Source organism: Staurois parvus, unplaced genomic scaffold (genome assembly GCF_062004578.1).
Source record: "Staurois parvus isolate SC_StPar_1 unplaced genomic scaffold, SC_StPar_1.0 ptg000025l, whole genome shotgun sequence".
Classification (NCBI taxonomy): domain Eukaryota; kingdom Metazoa; phylum Chordata; class Amphibia; order Anura; family Ranidae; genus Staurois; species Staurois parvus.
In genome coordinates, this window is record NW_028317821.1 from 8,642,913 (window position 1) to 8,664,105 (window position 21,193).

Here is a 21,193-nt window from a genome sequence, read left to right on the forward strand (position 1 = left end):
AATTTGAATTAATTTAATGTTAATAATTTAATATTTATTGAGAAGTATTTAGGAGCGCAACATATATTTGTAGAAATGTGTCAGAGGGCATGGCCAGAGTGGTGACTGAGGCCATTCCATCTTCCATCTACATTGGACTCCAGGGAAGGTCTGAGCAGCATCCATCCCCTCATCCAAGATCAAATGTACTGCCTGCTTGTATTTTTATGTTACTGTAGTCTCAAGTCTGAGCTAAAGCAAAGAGCAGGGGCGGACTGACCATTTGGAAACCCGGGCACTGCCCAAGGGCCCAGGGTCAGTAGGGGGCCCCATGAGATGCCCCTGGTACCTTTTTAATAGGCTTTTTTGAGTTTGGGCAAGGGACACAGGCGCCCCATGATCCCCTATTGCCCGGGGGCCCCATGAGTTGTCAGTCCGCCCCTGGCAAAGAGACATGTTGTCTTGGGGGCAATTGGTTCAGTTTTTGCTCTATTTATTTATCAGCCTTTTAGTGTTTTTAACTTTTAACAGAAACCAATTAGGTTAACAAATACAGCTACCAATGAGAAATTATGTTTACTGTGTTGACTACAATAAAGTAAAATCTGATAAGGTTAAGTTACTATACACTAATTTTAGCAATGACTTTTAGATTTTGATCTCAAAATTTACTCCAGAATACAAATTCAAAATGCATATTAATACAATAACTATTTATATTACTTATATTTTTATATCATTTTCAAGCATTCAGTAGGTGAGGCTTTATGTACTTCATTAACAGAATTTATATTGTCCTCCCTAAAAATTCATTTTGCTGAATTTAAAACTTCTAACCAGCAAGGTCATGTGTATTGCTAACTGAAGAATAATGAGTATATCAGCAATAAAAACATTACAAATTTCTCTGATTTCAATAATTATTTAATAATAGCTTTTACATACATAAATATAAATCTTACAGAAATGTAAATTATTGCTAAATGTCATAGTTATACATTGAAGAACTTCCAGAATGTTATCAAGATATATGCATGCATGGGGTATTAACATTCCATTTATATATATATTATAAGCCTGAGATAAAAGAAAATTGCTTAATTGTGGCATAATTCATTAAAGAAACATTCAAGAACCATATTTCAAACTTAAAACTGACACATATCATGTCACATCCATAATGCTATAGTTTCTCAACTTACAAGACTATTCTGTAAAAGATTTACATATAAATGTGATTAACCACTTGCCTACTGAGCACTTATACCCCCTTCCTGCCCAGGCCAATTTTCAGCTTTCAGCGCTGTCGCACTTTGAATGATAATTGTGCTTGTCATGCAACATTGTACCCATATGAAATTGTTATAATTTTTTTCACACAAACAGAGATTTGTTTTGGTGGTATTTATTTGCCATTGGGGTTTTATTTTTTGTGCTGTAAACAAAAAAAAAGAGCAAAACATTTGAAAAAAAAAAGTTTTTCTTTGTTTCTACTATAAAATTTTGCAAAGAGGTAATTTTTCATCTTCCCTGATGTGTGTTGATGAGGCTGCACTGATAGGCAGCACTGATGGGCACTGATGGGCAGCACTGATGGGTGGCAGTGATGGGGACACTGCTGGGCACAGGTGGGTGGCACTACTAGGCACAGGTGGGTGGCACTGTTGGGCACTTGGGGGTGGCACTGCTGGGCACAGGTGGGCGGCACTGCTGGGCACTAACCATCAGGGCACTGATTGTCAGTGCCCTGATGATCAGTGCTGATCCGTCCTCTGACAATTGCCGGTTATCGACAGTACTTTCCTCACACTGTAACAGTGTGAGGAAAGTACAGCTGACAAATGGCAACTGCATTTATCAGTGATCTGCTGTGTCATTAGACACAGCTGATCATGTGGTAAAAGGCCGCTGTGATTGGCCTTTTAGCACATCACGTGATCAGCTGTGTCCATAGGACACAGCAATCATGGAGATTGCTGTGGGCGCGTTCTGGGAGGACGACATATGACGCCCTCCCAGGATTGGACAACCACACTGTAGCCGTCATTCGGCTATAGTGTGGTTGGCAAGTGGTTAAAAGAGAAGTATTGGGTTCCTAAAAAAACATTTATACTCATGTAGGTACCGATGCTGCATCTGTCCCCCACTGTTTCTAAGACTGAGAACTGTGCAATCAAAGATGGGTGATGACTCGGTTCTCAGTCTCGAGTGAACAGAGCTTTGCTGAGAGCCTGAGCCAGCTGCTGGGCCAGTCATCCGAGTGGATTCTGACAGTAAAGTCTGGATCGATGCAGAGCCTGGACAGGCTGGATGACATTAGCCAACAGCAGGTTTTAGCCCGCTGTTGACTAACAATGGGCCACAGGAGTGCAGAATGAACTGCACTGCTGCAATCCATAGAAGAAGTAGCACCTAAAAAGCTTCGTCCATACTTCTCCTTTAACTGTGACATGGGAATAATTCACTGAAGACAAATAGCCTGTTCACTTTGAAAGGGAAGTTAAACTTTGCAAGGAAGTTTTGCCCAGAGTTTAGAGAATGTGGTGAAATGTCACTTTACATTAAATACCCGACCATATGCAAAGAAAATAAAAAATATCATTTTGCTTGCACATGATTGGATGATAGAAGTCAACAGATCTTCACCTCATTCATTAAACTCTTGGGAAAAATACCATGTAAAGTGCAACTTCCCTTTAATGCGCATGAATCACTATACTGAACATAAGAACAAGTCTTGGGGATTTTCAAATATACTGCAAGTTTGTGCTATGTTTTATTATTTTCTGTATATTGATACCTAAATTGAGATTACTAGGTAACTAAGGGGGCCAATCCAGAGACTAATAGGAGGAAAAATATCTTTGACCAACTAAAATGGTAGGTGAAGTCATATGATAACTGATTTTACACAGTGTATGCCATCGTTAAACTGCCTTTCCAGTTGGCCAGAGGTATTACTGTGATTGGGTGTGTGTGTGTGTGGTCAAATTTGTGTGACTTTTAAATTGGATGTAATTGAGGTTACATACATTACCTATATTAAGCACCCCTTACAACTAAGTAATACATTGTGAAGTTTCTTAACATTTACTTGTCACTTAGGTCACAAGATGTCATATTATAGGATTGACAGTTATATCTGTTTTTTAATCAGTCAGAATACACTATAGTAAAATTATATATGATAGCATAGATCACTGTATATAAATATGCATACTAAATATATATTCAGCATATATATAATACGTTTAAGGAACATAGAGAACTTTATGTGGCCTAAATATGTACTGTATAAGGTAAAGTTCTTTTCAACTATTTAAAATATATCCTAATTGAGAAAAGTATTCAATTATAATGTGATAATATAAGGGGTTGAAATGTACAGCAATGGTCATATGCATTGGGGAATTTTCTTCCCTTGTCCCTTGGTTTCTGTCACAGTCCATGCTTCAGGTGATTGTAGCTGTATTAGTAGACTTGCAACAAAAACAGTCTGTGATACTTTTTTATTTGCACTAACATCCAAATTTTTAGGACAAGCTTTTGGGGCGTACCCCTTCTTCAAGGTCCAAGCAGTACTAATACATAAGGTTTTAGTAGATTGGTAAGACAATCTCTAAGGGATTAGATTGTCTTACTTACCATTCTGCTAAAACTGTATGTATTAGTACTGCTTGTACTTTGAAGAAGGGGTACGCCCCAAAAGCTTGTCCTGAAAATTTGGATGTTAGTGCAAATAAAAAAAATAGCACAGACAGTACTCAATTGTTTGTGCCACAGTCCAAGAACAGAATAGAATAACAGCTTGTGTGATGCTGCCATACTACAGTATATCTGCAAGTCTATTTGCACAAGGTTAAGGGAAGCTCTCATATACATGCTTCCGTTCTATTAGCACTGATTAATTTATACCAATTAAAGTCAAGCCTACCTCAAATGATTATTCTATTTATGGAACTAAGGTATGGCATGGCCCTCTATGCATTGTTTAAGGCAGGGCTTGAAATTTCCACTCGCCTGCTCCCCAATGGCGAGTGGAAATTATGGTGGGGAGAGTGTGTCCCCCAGGGCCGTCTTGCTGAGCAGGCTCGGAGCTCAGGCCGGATCTGTCACTCGCACTGGGATCCGTCAGACTGCTCAATAGCTGAGCGCAGTGAAAGCAAAGCAAGGAGTGGGTGCTCTGCTCTCTGTCTCCCCCTAGAGTGCAGTACCCGGATCTGTGAGTGAACAACGAAGTACTGCAACTTTTTATGGGTGGGGTGTGTGTGTGTACATGTACATGTGTGTGTGTTTGTGTGTGTCTGTGTATGCATGTACAATTGTACATGTGTCTGTGTGTATGTACATGTGTGTATCTGTACATGTGTCTGCGTGTATGTACATGTATGTGTGTGTGTACATGTGTCTGTGTGTGTGTGCGCATGTACATGTGTGTGTGTATGTACGTACATGTATCTGTATGTACATATGTCTGTGTGTATGTACATGTGTCTGTGCGTGTGTATTTCTGTGTATGTACATGTATCTGTGTGTATGCGTGCCTGTATGTGCCTGTGTGTATATACAGTTGTGTTAAAAATAATAGCAGTCAGACATCACTAACCTGATCAATCACTGTTTTTGGTAGAAATTATATTTCTACATGGCAAATAATTTACTAGCAGGTGTAGTAGAGTAATAGAAATCCAACAGACCCAACAGTCATGACATGCAAGCTGCTGATTCTGTGTAATTGAATCACTAATTGAAAGGGGCATGTTCAAAATAATAGCAGTGTGGAGTTCTATTAGTGAGGTCATTCATTCTTTGAAAAACAGCTGGCAATTATTGCCCTTATTTAAGGAAGGAAGGCAGCAAATGTTGTACATGCTGGTTACAGTGCATTTCTCTCTGAAATTCTGAGGAAAATGGGTTGTTCCAGACATTGTTCAGAAGAACAGCGTACCTTGATTAAAAAGTTGATTGGAGAGGGTTAAACATATAAAGAAGTGCACAAAATGATAGGCTGCTCAGCTAAAATGATCGAAAATGTTTTAAAATGGCAACCAAAACCTGAAAGACGTGGAAGAAAGCGAAAAACTACCATTCGAATGGATAGAAGAATAGCCAAAATGGCAAGGACTCAGCCAACAATCAGCTCCAGGAAGATCAAAGAAGGTCTAAAGTTACCTGTGAGTACTGTTACAATTAGAAGACGCCTATGTGAAGCCAAGCTATCTGCAAGAAGCCCCCGAAAAGACCCACTGTTGAAAAAAAGACATGTGCTGAAGAGGTTACAACTTGCCAAAGAGCACACTGACTGGCCTAAAGAGAAATGGCGCAACATTTTGTGGACTGATGAAAGTAAGATTGTTCTTTTTGGGTCTAGTGGCCGGAGACAGTTTGTCAGACGACCCCCAAACACTGTATTCAAGCCACAGTACACTGTGAAGACAGTGAAGCATGGTTGCGCAAGCATCATGATATGGGGATGTTTCTCATACTACAGTGTTGGGCCTATTGATCGCATACCAGAGATCATGGATCAGTTTGAATACATCAGAATACTTGAAGAGGTCATGCTGCCTTATGCTGAAGAAGAAATGCCCTTGAAATGGGTGTTCCAACAAGACAATGACCCCAAACACACCAGTAAACGTGCAACATCTTGGTTCTAGACCAACAAGATTGACGTTATGGAGTGGCCAGCCCAATCCCCGGATCTTAATCCAATAGAAAACTTGTGGGGTGACATCAAAAATGCATTTTCTGAGGCAAAAGCAAGAAATAGAGAAGAACTGTGGAATGTTGTCCAATCATCCTGGGCTGGAATACCTGTTCACAGGTGCCAGAAGTTGGTTGACTCCATGCAACACAGATGTACAGCAGTTCTCAGAAACAGTGCTTATACAACTAAATATTCATTAAGTGATTCAAAGGAAAGCAAAATCTTCAAACATTTTTCAGTTTATATAGTGAATGTTTGAGATTGTAAAGAAGAATACAAACACTGCTATTTTTTTGAACAGTCTAATATTCACTTTTCTTCAATTTTTTTTAGAGGAACAACACAAATTTGATATATTTTTCTTCATGTTTTGATTTGGAAAAGAATGTGTAGTGTTCCCAATGCATTTGTGTGTATGGAAATAAAAGCTATTAGAAGGATTTTGAGCTTTATTCACTTTATACACAACTGTACATGTGTCTGTATGTGTGTGTGTGTACATGTGTCTCTGTGTGTGTGTGTACATGTGTCTCTGTGCGTGTGTGTACATGTTTCTGTGTTTGTATGTGTGTGTATGTACATGTCTGTGTGTGTGTACAGGTGTCTCTGTTTGTGTGTGTTTGTTGGTGGCGAATAACTCTAAGGCCTGGCTAGTAGCTCAAGACTTGAAATTTTAAGCCCTGGTTGAAGGTGTCAAGAATTATGGAATGCAAAGTTCAGCAACCCATAAAAGCCAACAATATTTATGCACACCATCATCAGTGAAGGATACATTCTGAACGGTTGTCATGTTAAAACAGCTTGCTCAGTTTACCTATTCTATTGAGAAAGCCCATAGGATACTAGCATTAGGATCTCTGTCTAAACTGTTAAAGCACTGACAAGTTTTGTTGGATTAGCGAGGCATTGCAAAATGATAGGTTCTCTCCATTTCCCTGTGAAGATCACAGCATGAAATGAATAACAACATTATTCCATTTTAGTTAGACTTAAACCTAAATGTAATGCAAGATCTTTTTTATGATGGTTCAATGATGGTATTACACCTGCCCTTAACTATCCATAGGGGTAAAACTTCTCACAATTTGATATACATATATATTCTGCAGGATATATATTGGATGGTGTTGAACCCATTTAAAAAAAAGCATATTGCTATTATGTAATTTATGACATTATACAAAGCAGTATAATAATCAGAAGAATACTTCTTTGATGCCTAAATAGTATCAGTAAATGTTTCAACATATTGACGTAACTCTAAATTCTTTGTAAATTGAACTCCATGAACTAATCATATTTCAACACCTCAAACTTGATAACAATCTTTATCCATGATGGGATCACTGCACTGCTTTTATTAATATTTTTACTCCAGCTTCCTGAGAGCGCTGCACAGGATACCAATTTCACCTGCAGAAAAGGAATAGTTACGAAGTTAAAAGTCCTGTTTTTTCACATGTGGATCCTTGTACACAGAGTTTTATAGGCATGTCATAAATCTAGCATAATTTTCCATCAGTTTCATGTGTCCAGGGAACCCCAGGTGCCACATTTAGCCATGCAACTGAATGCATGCCCTATGTATTGCCTGAATAGGGAAGTTTCATGTTCAAGAAACACTTTGGAAGTATATGTACAGGTAAACATCAATGCAAAAAACCATTGGTGTTTATAAGAGTATGTCGCATGGTCGCATACAGCCATTCACTTGAATTCCAGGCTGTATGTGGGCAGCTGTGGCTTCCTAGGTGCAGGAAAGCACCTGGAAATTATGATATGCTTTAAAATGCCTATAAAATGTCTGCGTGCAAGAGCCCTTAAATCTAATGATTTCAAAATGTAATGTAGGTTCAAAAAGGCAAAAAGATAAATCATTGTCTTTTACTGATAAAATAGAAATAAACCCATCAGTTTAACTGTTTTCCAAAACAGTTACATTCAAGGCATGCCATGAATGATAACTGTCACAGATAATTGTGCTCTCAACCGAACTGTCAAGCCATCAAATGGATGGTGTCGTGACTGATCAGCTGTGAAGCACCATGGCAATTGCAGATCAATCAGAGGTTAATATGGAAGCTTCCTTGGCTTGTAGAGACCTTACGGCCCCCTGGGATCAGGAGTCAAGTTGTAAATGGATCTGCTAATATCTCTGGGGCAAGTTCTTGTTAAAATTGAGATGGCGTATTTACTGACTATTACTACCACTGTCCCAAAGCATTTACTTTACTCCCTATTCCTAATTTACTCCCTATTCCTAGTCTACATGAATATTTTAATGTACCTAAGACTCCTTTCAGATGGGGCAAACCCTTCAGCGGATCTGCTTGCTCAGTGCGGGATCTCTCCGCTGATCCCTGCTGAGCAAGAGGATGACATGTCTATCTGCTCCAATGATGCAGAGCAGACACAGCCCGCTGTTTTCTATGGGGTGGTCGGATGGAACGGACTGCCTTTCTGTTTCCATCTGACTGTTATCCGATCCGTCAGACGGATGGGGAACAATTTTCCCAGCCACTTTTGTTATTGTTTTGTTTTTGTAGTTGTTTTGTATAGTTCTGGGATGGCTTACACCTTTTGTTAGGATTTATTGCTGACTGTCCACACTGGTGAGAGATACCCTCTATATTTTTGCTGGTGACTATTGCCACTAGGACTGAAAGTAAGGGAAAACTAAAAATTTGGAGTTGCTACTGAATCAGGAATAGAGAGAAAATTATCCCGTGTGGACAACTGTTCGGGTTTGTGTACAATGGAATCCAAACCTCCTGTAATAAACCATAACAACCAGCTGCTCAAATTATATTACTGTTATATTGTTATTAAAATTTTATGAAACAGTGATCAACTTGTACAAAATTCAGTAAAATCTAAACCTATCCTAGGATAGGCAATCATCCTTTACTGTTCTGATTACACTAAACAAAAAAAAAAAAGAATTAATCATAAAAATAATTACTTTTTTTACACAATCAAAAAATAACAATATTAATTTAATATAATATCTAACTAGTAGTCTATTAATGTGCTAATTGAGCATTTATTGTTAAAATACAAAGCAGTACCAGGACATTTCTAGATAAGATACACAAATATAACAAATAGCAAAGATATTATTAATAACTTACTGTTAATGCAGTCAGCCAGATTCTTCAGCTGCTGTACATTATCCAGTACCTCAATACTTTGTGTATATGGATTGTAGCGAACTGAGAAAGGACGCGGTATTGTGGCAGCAAATTTCCTGTCAAAATGATATAACACTGCAAGTTTATTTTACTTTATTCTGTATTTTATTCATCGTTTATAAATCACATTTAAAGAGTCCATAAACATATTTAAAGAGTACATTAGTAATGTATATTGTTTTTAAAATGACATACATCCAACAATTTTTAATCCTAAAGTCTCAGAAGGTGGAAAGTCCTAAAATTGGTTGGAAATACAATATCCTGAAAACTGCACTTTACGATAAGTGGTAAAACTACTGAGATTGAAAGGGCCATAGTAGAAGCTGCTGCCTACATAAACAAAAGGGAGTTCTCACCGCACTTTTTCCTTGGCATCTTCAAAACTTTCAGCAATAAAATAAACTGGTTGGAACTCTGTTATTGGGTATTTCTGTATAGATGTCTTCTCTGGTTCAAAGGGCTTCACTTCTGGCTTCTCTGTCAAACAGTACTGCACAAAGAAATAGGCAACATACATGAGTAAAAACTTAATGGTGGGAATGTCTAATGGGTATTAAAGTGAATCCACGGTCAAAACTTTTCTTTTTAGTTTTGGATAATGTGCTTTTATTTTGGCAAAAAGATAATAAGGTTTTATTTATGTTGGAGAGATTTTCCCTTACCTCCTGCCTGGAGAAAAAGTTTAACTATACAAGAAGTGAGGGAAAATCTGAAACAGAAAAGCAGACAATAACTAGCTGCAAAAGGGTTCTAGCTATCTACTAATTCATAAGGCAGGTATTACATAATGGATTGATGGATGATCAAAGGCACAACATCCCTGCTTAATTTAAACCAAAGATAAATATGCATATGGTGCCAAAATAAAACAAAAATCAATTAACTTAGTACTTTATTATTAAATATAATAAAATATTTTGTATGTACAATACTTTAGTTATGAAAACATCCTTTGCTTCATATGATCTCTAGATTAAGCCTCTACGTATGATGGATACATCGCTGAATAATCCAGAAATATGTACTTTCTAATAACTATGACATATACATACACTATATTGCTCGTATGGTTCAATATTGAGTTGGCCCACCTTTTGTGGCTATAACAGCTTCAACTCTTCTGGGAAGGCTGTCCACAAGGTTTAGAAGTGTGTCTATGGGAATGTTTGACCATTCTTCCAGAACCGCATTTGTGAGGTCAGGAACTGATAATGGACGAGAAGGCTCCTCCACCCTGACCTCATCCTCTTCTTCTTCCTCCTCTGCTGGCACCTTCTGGCCAGCCTGCACATCCTGGCACACACTGACAGTGGGCCTCGACCCTCATGCGCTCCGAGCGCACATGGGGGATCCGCCCACCACTCCGCTCTCCTCTGCAGCTGATCCCTTGGCCCAGGTGACCCTCCTTGTGCGTCGGCTTTGGCTTGGCTGTACCCTCACCCATGGCGGCCTTGCTGCTGACACACACAGTGTCCCTTCTGCCTGGGGGGGGGCATGCCGTCCCCCTGTAAACTGCTGCTCTTTGCAAACGCCTTGTTTGCCTCATGGCAAATACGCCCCTGTTTGCACGCACATGAACTTTAATGGCATCCCAGTCTTAATCCGTAGAGTTCAATACTGAGTTGGCCCACCATTTGCAGATATAACTGTTTCAACTCTTCTAGGAAGGCTGCCCACAAGGTTTAGGAGTGTGTCTATGGGAATGTTGGACCATTCTTCCAGAAGAACATTTGTGATGTCAGGCACTCATGTCGGACGAGAAGGTCTGGCTCAGTCTCTGCTCTAATTCATCCCACAGGTGTTCTATTGGGTTGAGGTCAGGATCCTCCACCCCAAACTCGCTCATCCATGTCTTTATGGATCTTTCTTTGTGCAATGGTGCCCAGTCATGCTGGAACAGGAAGGGGCTATCCCCAAACTGTTCCCACAAAGTTGGGTGCATGAAATTGTCCAAAATATCTTGGTATGATGATGCCTTAAGAGTTCCATTCACTGGAACTAAGGGGCTAAGCCCAACCCCTGCAAAACATCCCCACACCAAAATTCCCCTCCAGCAAACTTTACACTTGGCATAATACAGTCAGGCAAATACCATTCTCTTGGCAACCGCCAAACCCAGACACATCCATTGGATTGCCAGACAGAGAAGCGTGATTCATCACTCCAGAGAACACGTCTCCACTGCTCTATAGTCTAGTGGTGGTGTGCTTTACACCACTGCATCTGACGCTTTGCATTGCACTTGGTGAAGTAAGGCTTGGGTGCAGCTGCTTGACCATGGAAACCCATTCCATGAAGCTCTACGCACTGTTGTGCTAATCTGAAGGCCACATGAAGCTTGTAAGTCTTTAGCTATTGACTCTGCAGACAGTTGGCGACTTCTGTGCACTGTGCACTTCAGCATGCACTGATCCCACTGTAAATTTTACATGGTCTACCACTTCATGGCTGAGTTGCTGTTGTTCCTAGTTGCTTCCACTTTGTTATAATATGACTAACAGTTGACCGTGGAATATTTAGTAGCAAGGAAATTTCTTGAAAGGAGTTTTTGCACAGGAGGAAATCTATCACGGTACAACGCTTGAATTCACTGAGCTTCTGAGAGCGACTCATTCTTTCACAAATATTTGTAGAAGCAGTCTGCATGCCTAGGTGCTTGATTTTATACATCTGTGGCCATGGAGGTGATTGGAACACCTGAATCCAGTTATTTGGAGGGGTGTCCCAATACTTTTGGCAATATAATGTATATACAGTTTGATTGAGCAAAGTAGGGGTGGTGTATTTTTTTTAGAACATTTTGCAGTAAGCTTCATCAGGAAGATAGAGGTGATATTATTTATTAAGGCCAGGTGCTCATTGAATGCAGCAAACCCATAACCAAAGCCCCCTAGTCAGGTGGGAGACCACAGGGGGATAAGATGAAGTTTCTAAATATTGTATTCTTCAGGAAAAGCTCACTCCCAGGTGACTCATTTAACATCCATAAATATCTGCAAGCTTATCTGCTCGGTTTACTGTAGGTATCCAAGAGATGTGCCAAACTGCTCCAGGCGCTGGTCACAGGCGGTCAGTATGTCAAATCTAGTAGTTCCCATTCAAGTATACTGTATACAGCAATGCACTCAAGACAGGCTTTCTGGATGTTCCCAGAGCTCCCTCCAAGATGCAGCTTTCCCAAAATCCTCCAACAGCATGTGTCTCCCCTATGCACTTAAACCAACTTCCATTGCTTAACTTCAAAACACATTTTTATTTCTCTATGCCTTGCTTTTGTTGAAGAAAGGCTATCCAATGGAAAGGAAGTTATGGAAATCTCTCCAACTGAGCCCTGGACAGCAGTAAACCTCCAACAAGAGTTCTAATCCTTCTCCATGTTATTTAAAACTACCAAAAAAGCTCTGACTTTAGATATGCTTTACTACAAGGCAAGTCTTTTTTGGTACATAAACTTGAATGCAATTCAGTCGTGGTTTCCATGCGCTGCATGATATAGTCATTGTAAGGAGGTCGTAACACATGGACTGAACATCCTAATGTATATTTTCCCAGTGGTCAACTAGACATTAACATCACTCTGTCCTAACTTTACAACTAGTAATAGTGCAGGTAAGTAAATTACACTTAGAAAAACTTCTGTGTTCTGCAGAAGATGTAGTAATTCTCTAAGGCTTGAAAGAATTCTTACAGTAGGATCTCTTGTCTATCTGTGGGCAATCACTTACCTTCCTGTATGTCAATTTTTAGGCCATACATATGTAATGGTGGTAGTAATCTATACTTCCCACCGTCGTGTGCCCCCCCCCCCCCCATCCCATTACTCCAGCAGACTGGCTAACCTTAGCATCACACTAACAATGCCAGATCTCATTGCCACACGAGACATATTGAGGCTGCAGAGAGGTTAAAATGAGACCACTGGGCATACGTAAACCAAGAATTGACAGCTACAGCACAAAGCCCTGATTGAGTTTTGTTGAATACAACAGAACTAAGAGTCAAGTAGATCCAGTAAATGCTGTAACCCATGCCAACAAATCTGCTTTCAGTTTACTGAAGTTAGATCATTGATGGATGAACTCTGACTGGCTGCTTCTTGGATTACAGAATTAGCCAAATGTGAATTGTTTTGCACATGTAATATTTCGCAGTGGTGTTACAATGCATAAAACTGACCCTTAATATACAGCTTATTCTAATTCATGGATCACAGACATTGCAGTTGGCTAATAACATTTACACTTTCTGTATTGCACTTTGATTGTAAATGTATTAAAATGAGTATCAAAAATCAAACCTGTAATTCTCCGAAGGATGAAAGCAGGCCAGCTCCATATGCCTTTACGTTATCTCCCTGCTTGCAAAGGCCGAATTCAACAGTAAACCAGTACACCTTATGGGAGAAAAAACATAACCATCACTATTAGCACACAATAAAGAAAGTATATGATAAATTGATTTGAAAGCAAATCCAATCTCAGATTTACTGAAAAAACATTACTTTAGATTCTTGGGTCAGAGTCAGTATTTAACAAATGATACAGACCATGGACATAATTTTGGGGTTCATTTAAAAAGCAACTGTATGGCATTAATGCAGTCATACAAAAACAGAAAAAATTAAAACAAAATTACACATTTATAAAAATTATTTAGAATGAATTAAGAAATTAATATGAAAAAAAACTACAATCAGGGAAAAGCCTGGTCATATGGCCTGTCAAAGGCGTCATGTGACTGATGTTAAGCAGAGAGAATCCTGTGACATACCCAAGCTCCACCCTGCAGCCTGCATTTTATGAATGGGCCACACAACACCAGCCCAGATTTAGTGTAGCATTATAAATGAGCATGTGTCATCGGACCTCCTAGCAACAATATTAACCTCCCTGGCGGTATGATTATTTCAGATTTTTGGTGCTGAAAGCTGTACATTATTTTGCATGGAAATTTGGCGTTTTATATTGTAAGCCTGTAATTCTTAGGAATAACTCACTGAAATCTGTCCGAACAAGAGTCTAGTAAACATCCCGGGTAGGATAAAACTTGAAACACGAAATCATAAATTATAATTTAATAAATAATCATAAAAAATAATAATATAATAATAATAAATTTAATTCAATAATGTAATCAAACCAAAAACACAGAAATTTGAAATATAGCGCCAATTTCGCACATTGCTGAGCAAAGTCGCAAAATCGTTTTCAGTGTCTGATGACGAATTTCCCCACGAATCATTATCACTCAATTCTGCAAGTAGTTCTAATTTACTATCGCTGTTCTCTAGCTGGTCTAAAACCGCTTTTGACCTAAAGGGACGCTTTTTGGACGCCATGGACGTTTCTCAGTTTCCAGGCAGAAAGAACAATAAAAATTAAGGCAGGGCACAGGACAAAGCACTAGGGACAAAATGTATGTGAAATGGTTTGGTACAGTAATGTTTTACTATGTGATTTTAGTGAATGTAAAGAATGTCACTTTTTGTCATTTTTCAAATTTCCCGCGGTTCCGTCCCCCGTACGTCCTGACGCTCGCAGAGGACGGAACCCAGATGACAGATGCCGGCATCCGCCGGATTACATTGCTGGGGACACTGCAGGAGGGAAATCGCGGGAGCGCAGGACAAGGTAAGTGATCGAAGGATCGCGGAGCAGCGCAGCATGGTAAGCCCAAGTGTAGCTTGGGGTTACCGCTTGTGGTGCTGAAACTTTACCCCGAGCTACACTCGGGAACACCGCCAGGGAGGCTACAGGGCGTTTACCTCTCTTGTCTCCATCTTAGAGGCAATTTCTCTAGTGGTACAAAATACTGTTTTTTTTTCAAAGCACCAGATGTATTTGCTAAAAACTATTGCTGCCTACATAAATTCTGCTAATTGTTTCTGGGCCCCATAGCAGTCGCATGCTCTGCTACGGCTATAGTTATGCTATTGATGCAGACAACAAACATTGTACAGCCAGTATCTTGTAAAAACAAAAATCTCAAGATATGTGTCTAAAATGGGTATTCTTGATATGTTATTATATTCCTTTTGTTCTGAAAAAGTAAAAAAATGTAGATAGTTTAATAATTTGTTGTGGCCCCTGTATAAAAGATGTAGTGGATGAGGAAAGGAAACACCACTGTAGTAGTTTACACAGTATGACTGGTTATACTTACTGTAGCCAGCATCTCAATATATTCATCTGGAGCACCGAGCGATGCCAATCCAATCTCCTAATGAGATAGAGGAGTTGAAAAAGTTATTTTGTTTAGACCTTAACCATTATGCATACATATCTAAGTGTGAGTTTAGAATACTTACTTGAGAAAACTGAGCAAAGCTTGGGTCAGCAAATAAAGGAGCATGTCCCAGAAGTTCATGGCAAATGTCACTGTAAATACATGACAAACAAAATAAAATATATAAAAAAATGAACAGCAATTGGTTGGGATCTCAATTAAAACAAACCTAATATATTGTTATTTTATATTTTTCTGTTGTAGATCAGTGACATATTTTTTTGCTACAATGTAAATGGTTTTTAAAAAATGTAAACACTTTTTTAACATATAAAACAATTGATGGTATATCTAAAGTCCATTTTTTTAGTTTTTGAAAGATTAAGGTAATGCTAAAACCCTTGTTAGATTTTTTTTTTGCCATCAATGTTCCACTGTGGTTTCCTATCACTTCCTGTCCTATAGGCACAACAGGAAGTGAGAAAAAATATCCAAAATGAGGGAAATCTCCTCTCAGACAGCTGTCACCACAGCAAGTTTCCCTATTGGAAGATTTCCCCTTTATTCCTGCTCTAGTGAAAGCTCAACATTCTGGACTTTACCTCACTTTTAGTCCTAGCGACAATGGCAGCCAGGACCAATAGAGAGGTTGAACCTCATGTACACAGTAATAAGAACCTGACAGGGGTTCTACGTCTTGCATATTCTATCCAGGAATATAAAAATATGTTTTGGATTAAGATATACTGTGCATTGTGTTTGCGTCTCATTTGACAAGCACCTGAGATGTTGGTGAAAAAAGTATTTATATACCTGTATAGATAACTAATCTATAGTTAAATTTCATATTTATAGTAAAATAAAAATGTACTCACGGTTCAGGAGTATACATGGGTTTTGAACAATGGCGGATATACTGCGTTGAATGAAAAACTCTAAATGCTAATCCTGCCAAAAAGTCCCGAGAGGACAGCAAACCAGCAACAGGACGTAAACGGAACCCAGTACAATCTTCAAAAAAAAAAAGAAAAAAGGAATTATATAAAATGTTCATATTAAGCCCTGCATCTGCAGCCTACTGCAATCTAGTGCAGACTTTTCCCCATCTGGATAACCTCTTTCATATTAGCATCAAAACCTTGAAACTTGGACAAGACTCAGCTATTTTCTTGTGTGAAAAATGGTAAAGCTAATTTATATTATTACTAATTATGGACTTAAATAATGTTTTTTGTTTTTCATGTATCCAGCTTATCAATGAATAACCAACACAAACCAAGTAAGACCTTCAAATGAAAAGTTCATGCTAACACAGCTAAAGCTGGAAAAAATATTGCTCATGTAAGTGATTAATTTAAGAAGATTACAGCACTTACATGCACATGAAGCACACAAAGCTGGCAATAAGCACTTACATGTGGTAACAAGAAAATTGTAGGAGAGTAGACAGGATAAGGGGGCTTACTACATAATAAAATAGTCCATCATGAAAGCTGCTGCCAGACTCATCCACCTTGCCAACCTTCAGTGTCTGCCACCCCTCTCTGCCAATCCCTCCACTGGCTTCCACTCACTCAATGAATAAAATTCAAGGTGCTAACAACAACTTACAAAGCCATCCACAACTTGGCCCTCAGCTACATCACTAACCTGGTCTCAAAATACCAACTAAACTGCTTTCTTCAGTCCTCCCAAGACCTCCTGCTCTCTAGTTCCCATGTCACCTTCTCCCTTGCTCGCCTCCAAGACTTCTACCAAGCTTCTTCCATCCTAAGAACTCCCTACCCCAATCTCTCCGACTATCTCCTAATCTATCCACCTTTAGATGATCCCTGAAACCACTTGCCCTCCTGAAGATTTACCCCCCTTCATGACCAGGCCATTTATGTGTTATGGCGCTGCATTACTTTAACTAACAATTAACAACTGTGCGGTCATGCAACGCTGCACCCAAATTAAATTTTCCCACGAATTGAGATTTCTATTAGTGGTATTTGATCACCTGCACAGTTTTTATTTTTTTGTGCTATAAGCACAAAAAAATGAAAATTTTGAGACAAAAACAATATTTTGGACTTTTTGCTATTAAACATGTCCAGTAAAAAAAATGTAAAAAATCTAATTTCATCATAAATTTATTCTGTAACATGTCTTTGCTAAAAAAAAATCCCAATACATGTAAATGAATTGGTTTACATGAAAGTTATAGCGTTTACAAATGGCGGTATACAGAGCATCCACAGCACTTAACTTTTGCCACATTTTATGTTACAGCCTTATTCCAAAATGGATTAAATTAATTTTTTTCCTCAACATTCTACAAACAATATCCCATAATGGCAATGTGAAAGAAGTTTGTTTTGAAATATTTGCAATTTGTTAAAATAAAAAAACGAAAAAAAAAACATGTACATAAGTATTCACAGGTTTTGCCATGACACTCAAAATTGAGCTCTGGTGCATCCTGTGCCCATTGATCACTCTTGAGATGTTTCCACAACTTGATTGGAGTCCACCTGTGGGAACTTCAGTTGATTGGACATGATTAGGAAAAGGCATAAACCTGTCTATATGAGATCCCACAGTTAACAGAGCATGTCAGAGCACAAACCAAGCCGTGAAGTCCAAGGAATTGTCTGTAGACCTCCAAGACAGGATTGTATCAAGGCACAGATCTGGGGAAGGGTACAGAAAAATTTCTGCAGCATTGGAGGTCCCAATGAGCACAGTGGCCTCCATTATCCATAAATGTAAGACGTTTGGAAAACCAGGAATTTTCCTATAGCTGGCCGCCCTGCCAAAATGAGCGTTCGAGGGAGAAGGGTCTTAGCCAGGGAGGTAACCAAGTACACAATGGTCACTCTGAAAGAGCTCCAGAGTTTCTCTGTGGAGAGAGGAGAACCTTCCAGAAGAACAACCATCTCTGCAGCACTCCACCAATCAGGCCTGTATGGTAGAGTGGCCAGGCGGAAGCCACTCCTCAGTAAAAGGCAAATGGCAGACCGCCTGGAGTTTGCCAAAAGGCACCTGAGGGACTCTCAGACCATGAGAAACAAAACTCTCTGGCCAGATGAAACAAAGATTGAACTCTTTGGCATGAATGCCAAGCGTCATGTCTGGAGGAAACCAAGCACCGCTCACCACCTGGCCAATACCATCTTTAGAGTGAAGCATGGGGGTGGCAGCATTATGCTGTGGGGATGTTTTTCAGTGGCAGGAACTGGTAGACTAGTCAGGATTGAAGGAAAGATGAATGCAGCAATGTACAGAGACATCCTTGACAAAAACCTGTTCCAGAGCGCTCTGGACCTTAGACTGGGGTGTTGGTTCATCTTTCAACAGGACACCGACCCTAAACACACAGCCCACATAAAAAAGGAGTGGCTATGGGCCAACTCTGTGAATGTCTCTGGAGAGATCTGAAAATGGCTGTGCACTGACGCTCCCCATCCAACGTGATGAAGCTTGAGAGGTACTGCAAAGAAGAATGGGAGAAATTGCCCAAAAATAGGTGTGCCAAGCTTGTAGCATCATACTCAAAACAACTTAAGGCTGTAATTGGTGCTAAAGGTGCTTCAACAAAATATTGAGCAAAGGCTGTGAATACTTATGTACATGTGTTTTTTTTTTTTATTTTTACTTGTAATAAATTGCAAATATTTCAAAACGAACTTCTTTAACGTTGTCATTATGTGGTATTGTTTGTAGAACGTTGAGGGAAAAAAATGAATTTAATCCATTTTGGAATAAGGCTGTAACATAAAAAAAGTAGCAAAAGTTAAGCACTGTTAATACTTTCTGGATGCACTGTAGATAATGGGATTTTTTTTTCTACTAGTAATGGCGGCGACCAGAGACTTTTGGCGGGACTGCGGCGAACATTCTGACAGTGGGGGGGGGAACTAACTTGGTGTCACTGACATCTCCAGTGACACCAATACAGTGATCAGTGCTAAGAAAAAGCACTGACACTGTACTAATGCACTAGGCAGGAAGGGGTTATGGTGAGGGGCGATCAAAGGGTTAACTGTGTGCTGTGTGTGTTTTACTAGGGGGCAGGGGGTGAGTTCTTCACTGTAAGCACACTGATCGGGATGGCTGTACTGTGCACAGCCATTTCGAGCAATGTGCTTGAGCGGACAGGGAGGAAGACTGTTTGTAAACAAAACAATCTTCCTCCCCATCGGAGATGCTCGGTAGTAACCGGGCGCCGGTGGGTAATTACCGGCCAGGACCCAGTGATTGACATCCAATGCCGTGAATGGTGGCGCAGGTAGGCTAGCGGGCGCCCCCTACCCGGAAATAAAAAATCACGTGTATATATACCTGCTATAGGGCGGCCCTTAAGCGGTTAAAGAAGCCTATCCTACTTGCACTGTGTTTTTACTTTCTCCATCAGCTCATCCCCACAGCTATTACTCTTTGTATCACTTGACCCTCCCTGTTAGATTGTAAGCTCTAACGAGCAGGGCCCTCTGATTCCTTTTGTACCAAATTGTATTGTAACTGTAATGTCTGCCTTTTGTAAAGCGCTATTCATCTTGTAAACTGTTGGAACTATATAAATCCTGTATAATATTAATAATAAAAATGTAGCCCAGAGCCAGAATTAGTTCGCTGAGGAACAGTTGTTTTTACTAGCAGACTTCCAATGCAGTTAGGGTTCATTAATGGACCATTTGGTGTCAATAAAGTTGGTACCTATAAAAAAAATCTCAGGATTTATAAGATTGAGTATAGGATTAAAGATAAGTCATGGTTAAAATGTAAGGTTTTGGGTTAAGTAATTGATCTTAAATGGTCTATGTATAAAACGATTGCTGTGCCATACAGTAATGCAGGCCATAGACGGGTCGTTTATCAGCTGAATTTTTGTACGCACGAAAAATCGGCCGATATTCATGCCGTTAGTGGGGCCAGCCCGTCGGCCATTTTTCGTGGATTTTCACATTTATTTTTATCAGTCATGCTGGAAAATCCATGAACAATGGCCGTTTTTCGTGGACATTGGTGGCAGCATCGGCAACGGGGCCGACCGATTTTTCGAAAAACTATGATTAGTTCCTATATTGTCTGCACAATCTAGTGGCCATAATGCATTTTTTATCTGATTGAGATATTTCTGCAAAAAATGCATTATTACCACTATGGCACTAATCATATTAGAAAAACTTTCATCCTCACTGTGCGGATGTTTACCACATCTGCACAACAAAGGCTTTATATTTAGACCTTAATGTGTTCAGTTTAAGTGCAAAGATTTAGTGATAAAGCTAACTTTTGGGTGTCATATACAGTATAAGGGTTAAAATTTGGTTACGCTTAAGAGTTAAGTGTTAAGAGTTTTCAAGTTTAGGTTAAGGATTAAATGTTACGGTGTTTATAAGTTGAGACAATATTTTCGAAGTCAGGGCTGATTTACACCACAATGCAGAAAAACAGAATGTGTGTTATTGTGCTTTATAGTGTACTGTGTTAAACAGCTCATTCCAAATAAAATAAGTTGCAAAGCATCGCAATGCATGTGCAATGCAGGCTTCCTTAGTAGTGAATGAAACTGCACTAACCAATACACACATCAATGTCAATGGACCCTTGGGTTCAGTTTGAAGACTTGAAATTGGGAGGGTATTGGGGGAGTTAAGTGCTAGAGTCACAGAAGGAGTCAAGTAAAAGGTCAAGGTTAAAGTGTTACTAAACCCAGGACTCTGCATTCACTATATCTGGTCTCCCACAGTACATACAGCATGGAAATTACATTATTTTAGTAAATATAAACTGCTAAATACCCTTTCTCATCAGCAGTATAGAGCAGTCTTGTGACTTCTATCAGTATCCGGCTGAGCACTGGGTAAAGCTTGTAGGGGGTGTTTTCATTCTCCTCTGACTATCCTATGAGGCCGTATAACCTCTGACCCTCTGTCTGGACAGTGCTGATTGGTCCTGTGCTGACAGACAGGATCAAACAGCCTTTTACACAATGTGGAAGATTAACCCCTTAGGTTCCACAGTGGGTATAACAAGCATGCTTTACTGCTTTACTGCATATACAGAGTGATTTTACTGTTGTGGGTTCAGTAACACT

The 21,193-nt window shown here is 39.5% G+C and overlaps 1 protein-coding gene across 2 annotated transcripts in view; it reads right to left on the bottom strand.

The window, feature by feature from the left end:
• Positions 1-4,314: 4,314 nt before the first annotated feature.
• The window catches only part of PAH (phenylalanine hydroxylase), an 83,968-nt gene continuing 67,089 nt past the window's right edge, over positions 4,315-21,193 (bottom strand). For both annotated transcript variants that reach the window (XM_089651817.1, XM_089651818.1), the window contains 7 exons: positions 15,984-16,119; positions 15,191-15,260; positions 15,046-15,102; positions 13,181-13,276; positions 9,240-9,373; positions 8,821-8,936; positions 4,315-7,102 (listed from right to left, as the gene is read on the bottom strand). In XM_089651817.1, the coding sequence (XP_089507943.1) occupies positions 7,059-7,102; positions 8,821-8,936; positions 9,240-9,373; positions 13,181-13,276; positions 15,046-15,102; positions 15,191-15,260; positions 15,984-16,119 (653 nt within the window). In that variant the 3' untranslated portion in view covers positions 4,315-7,058. The remainder of the gene's footprint in view (positions 7,103-8,820; positions 8,937-9,239; positions 9,374-13,180; positions 13,277-15,045; positions 15,103-15,190; positions 15,261-15,983; positions 16,120-21,193) is intronic.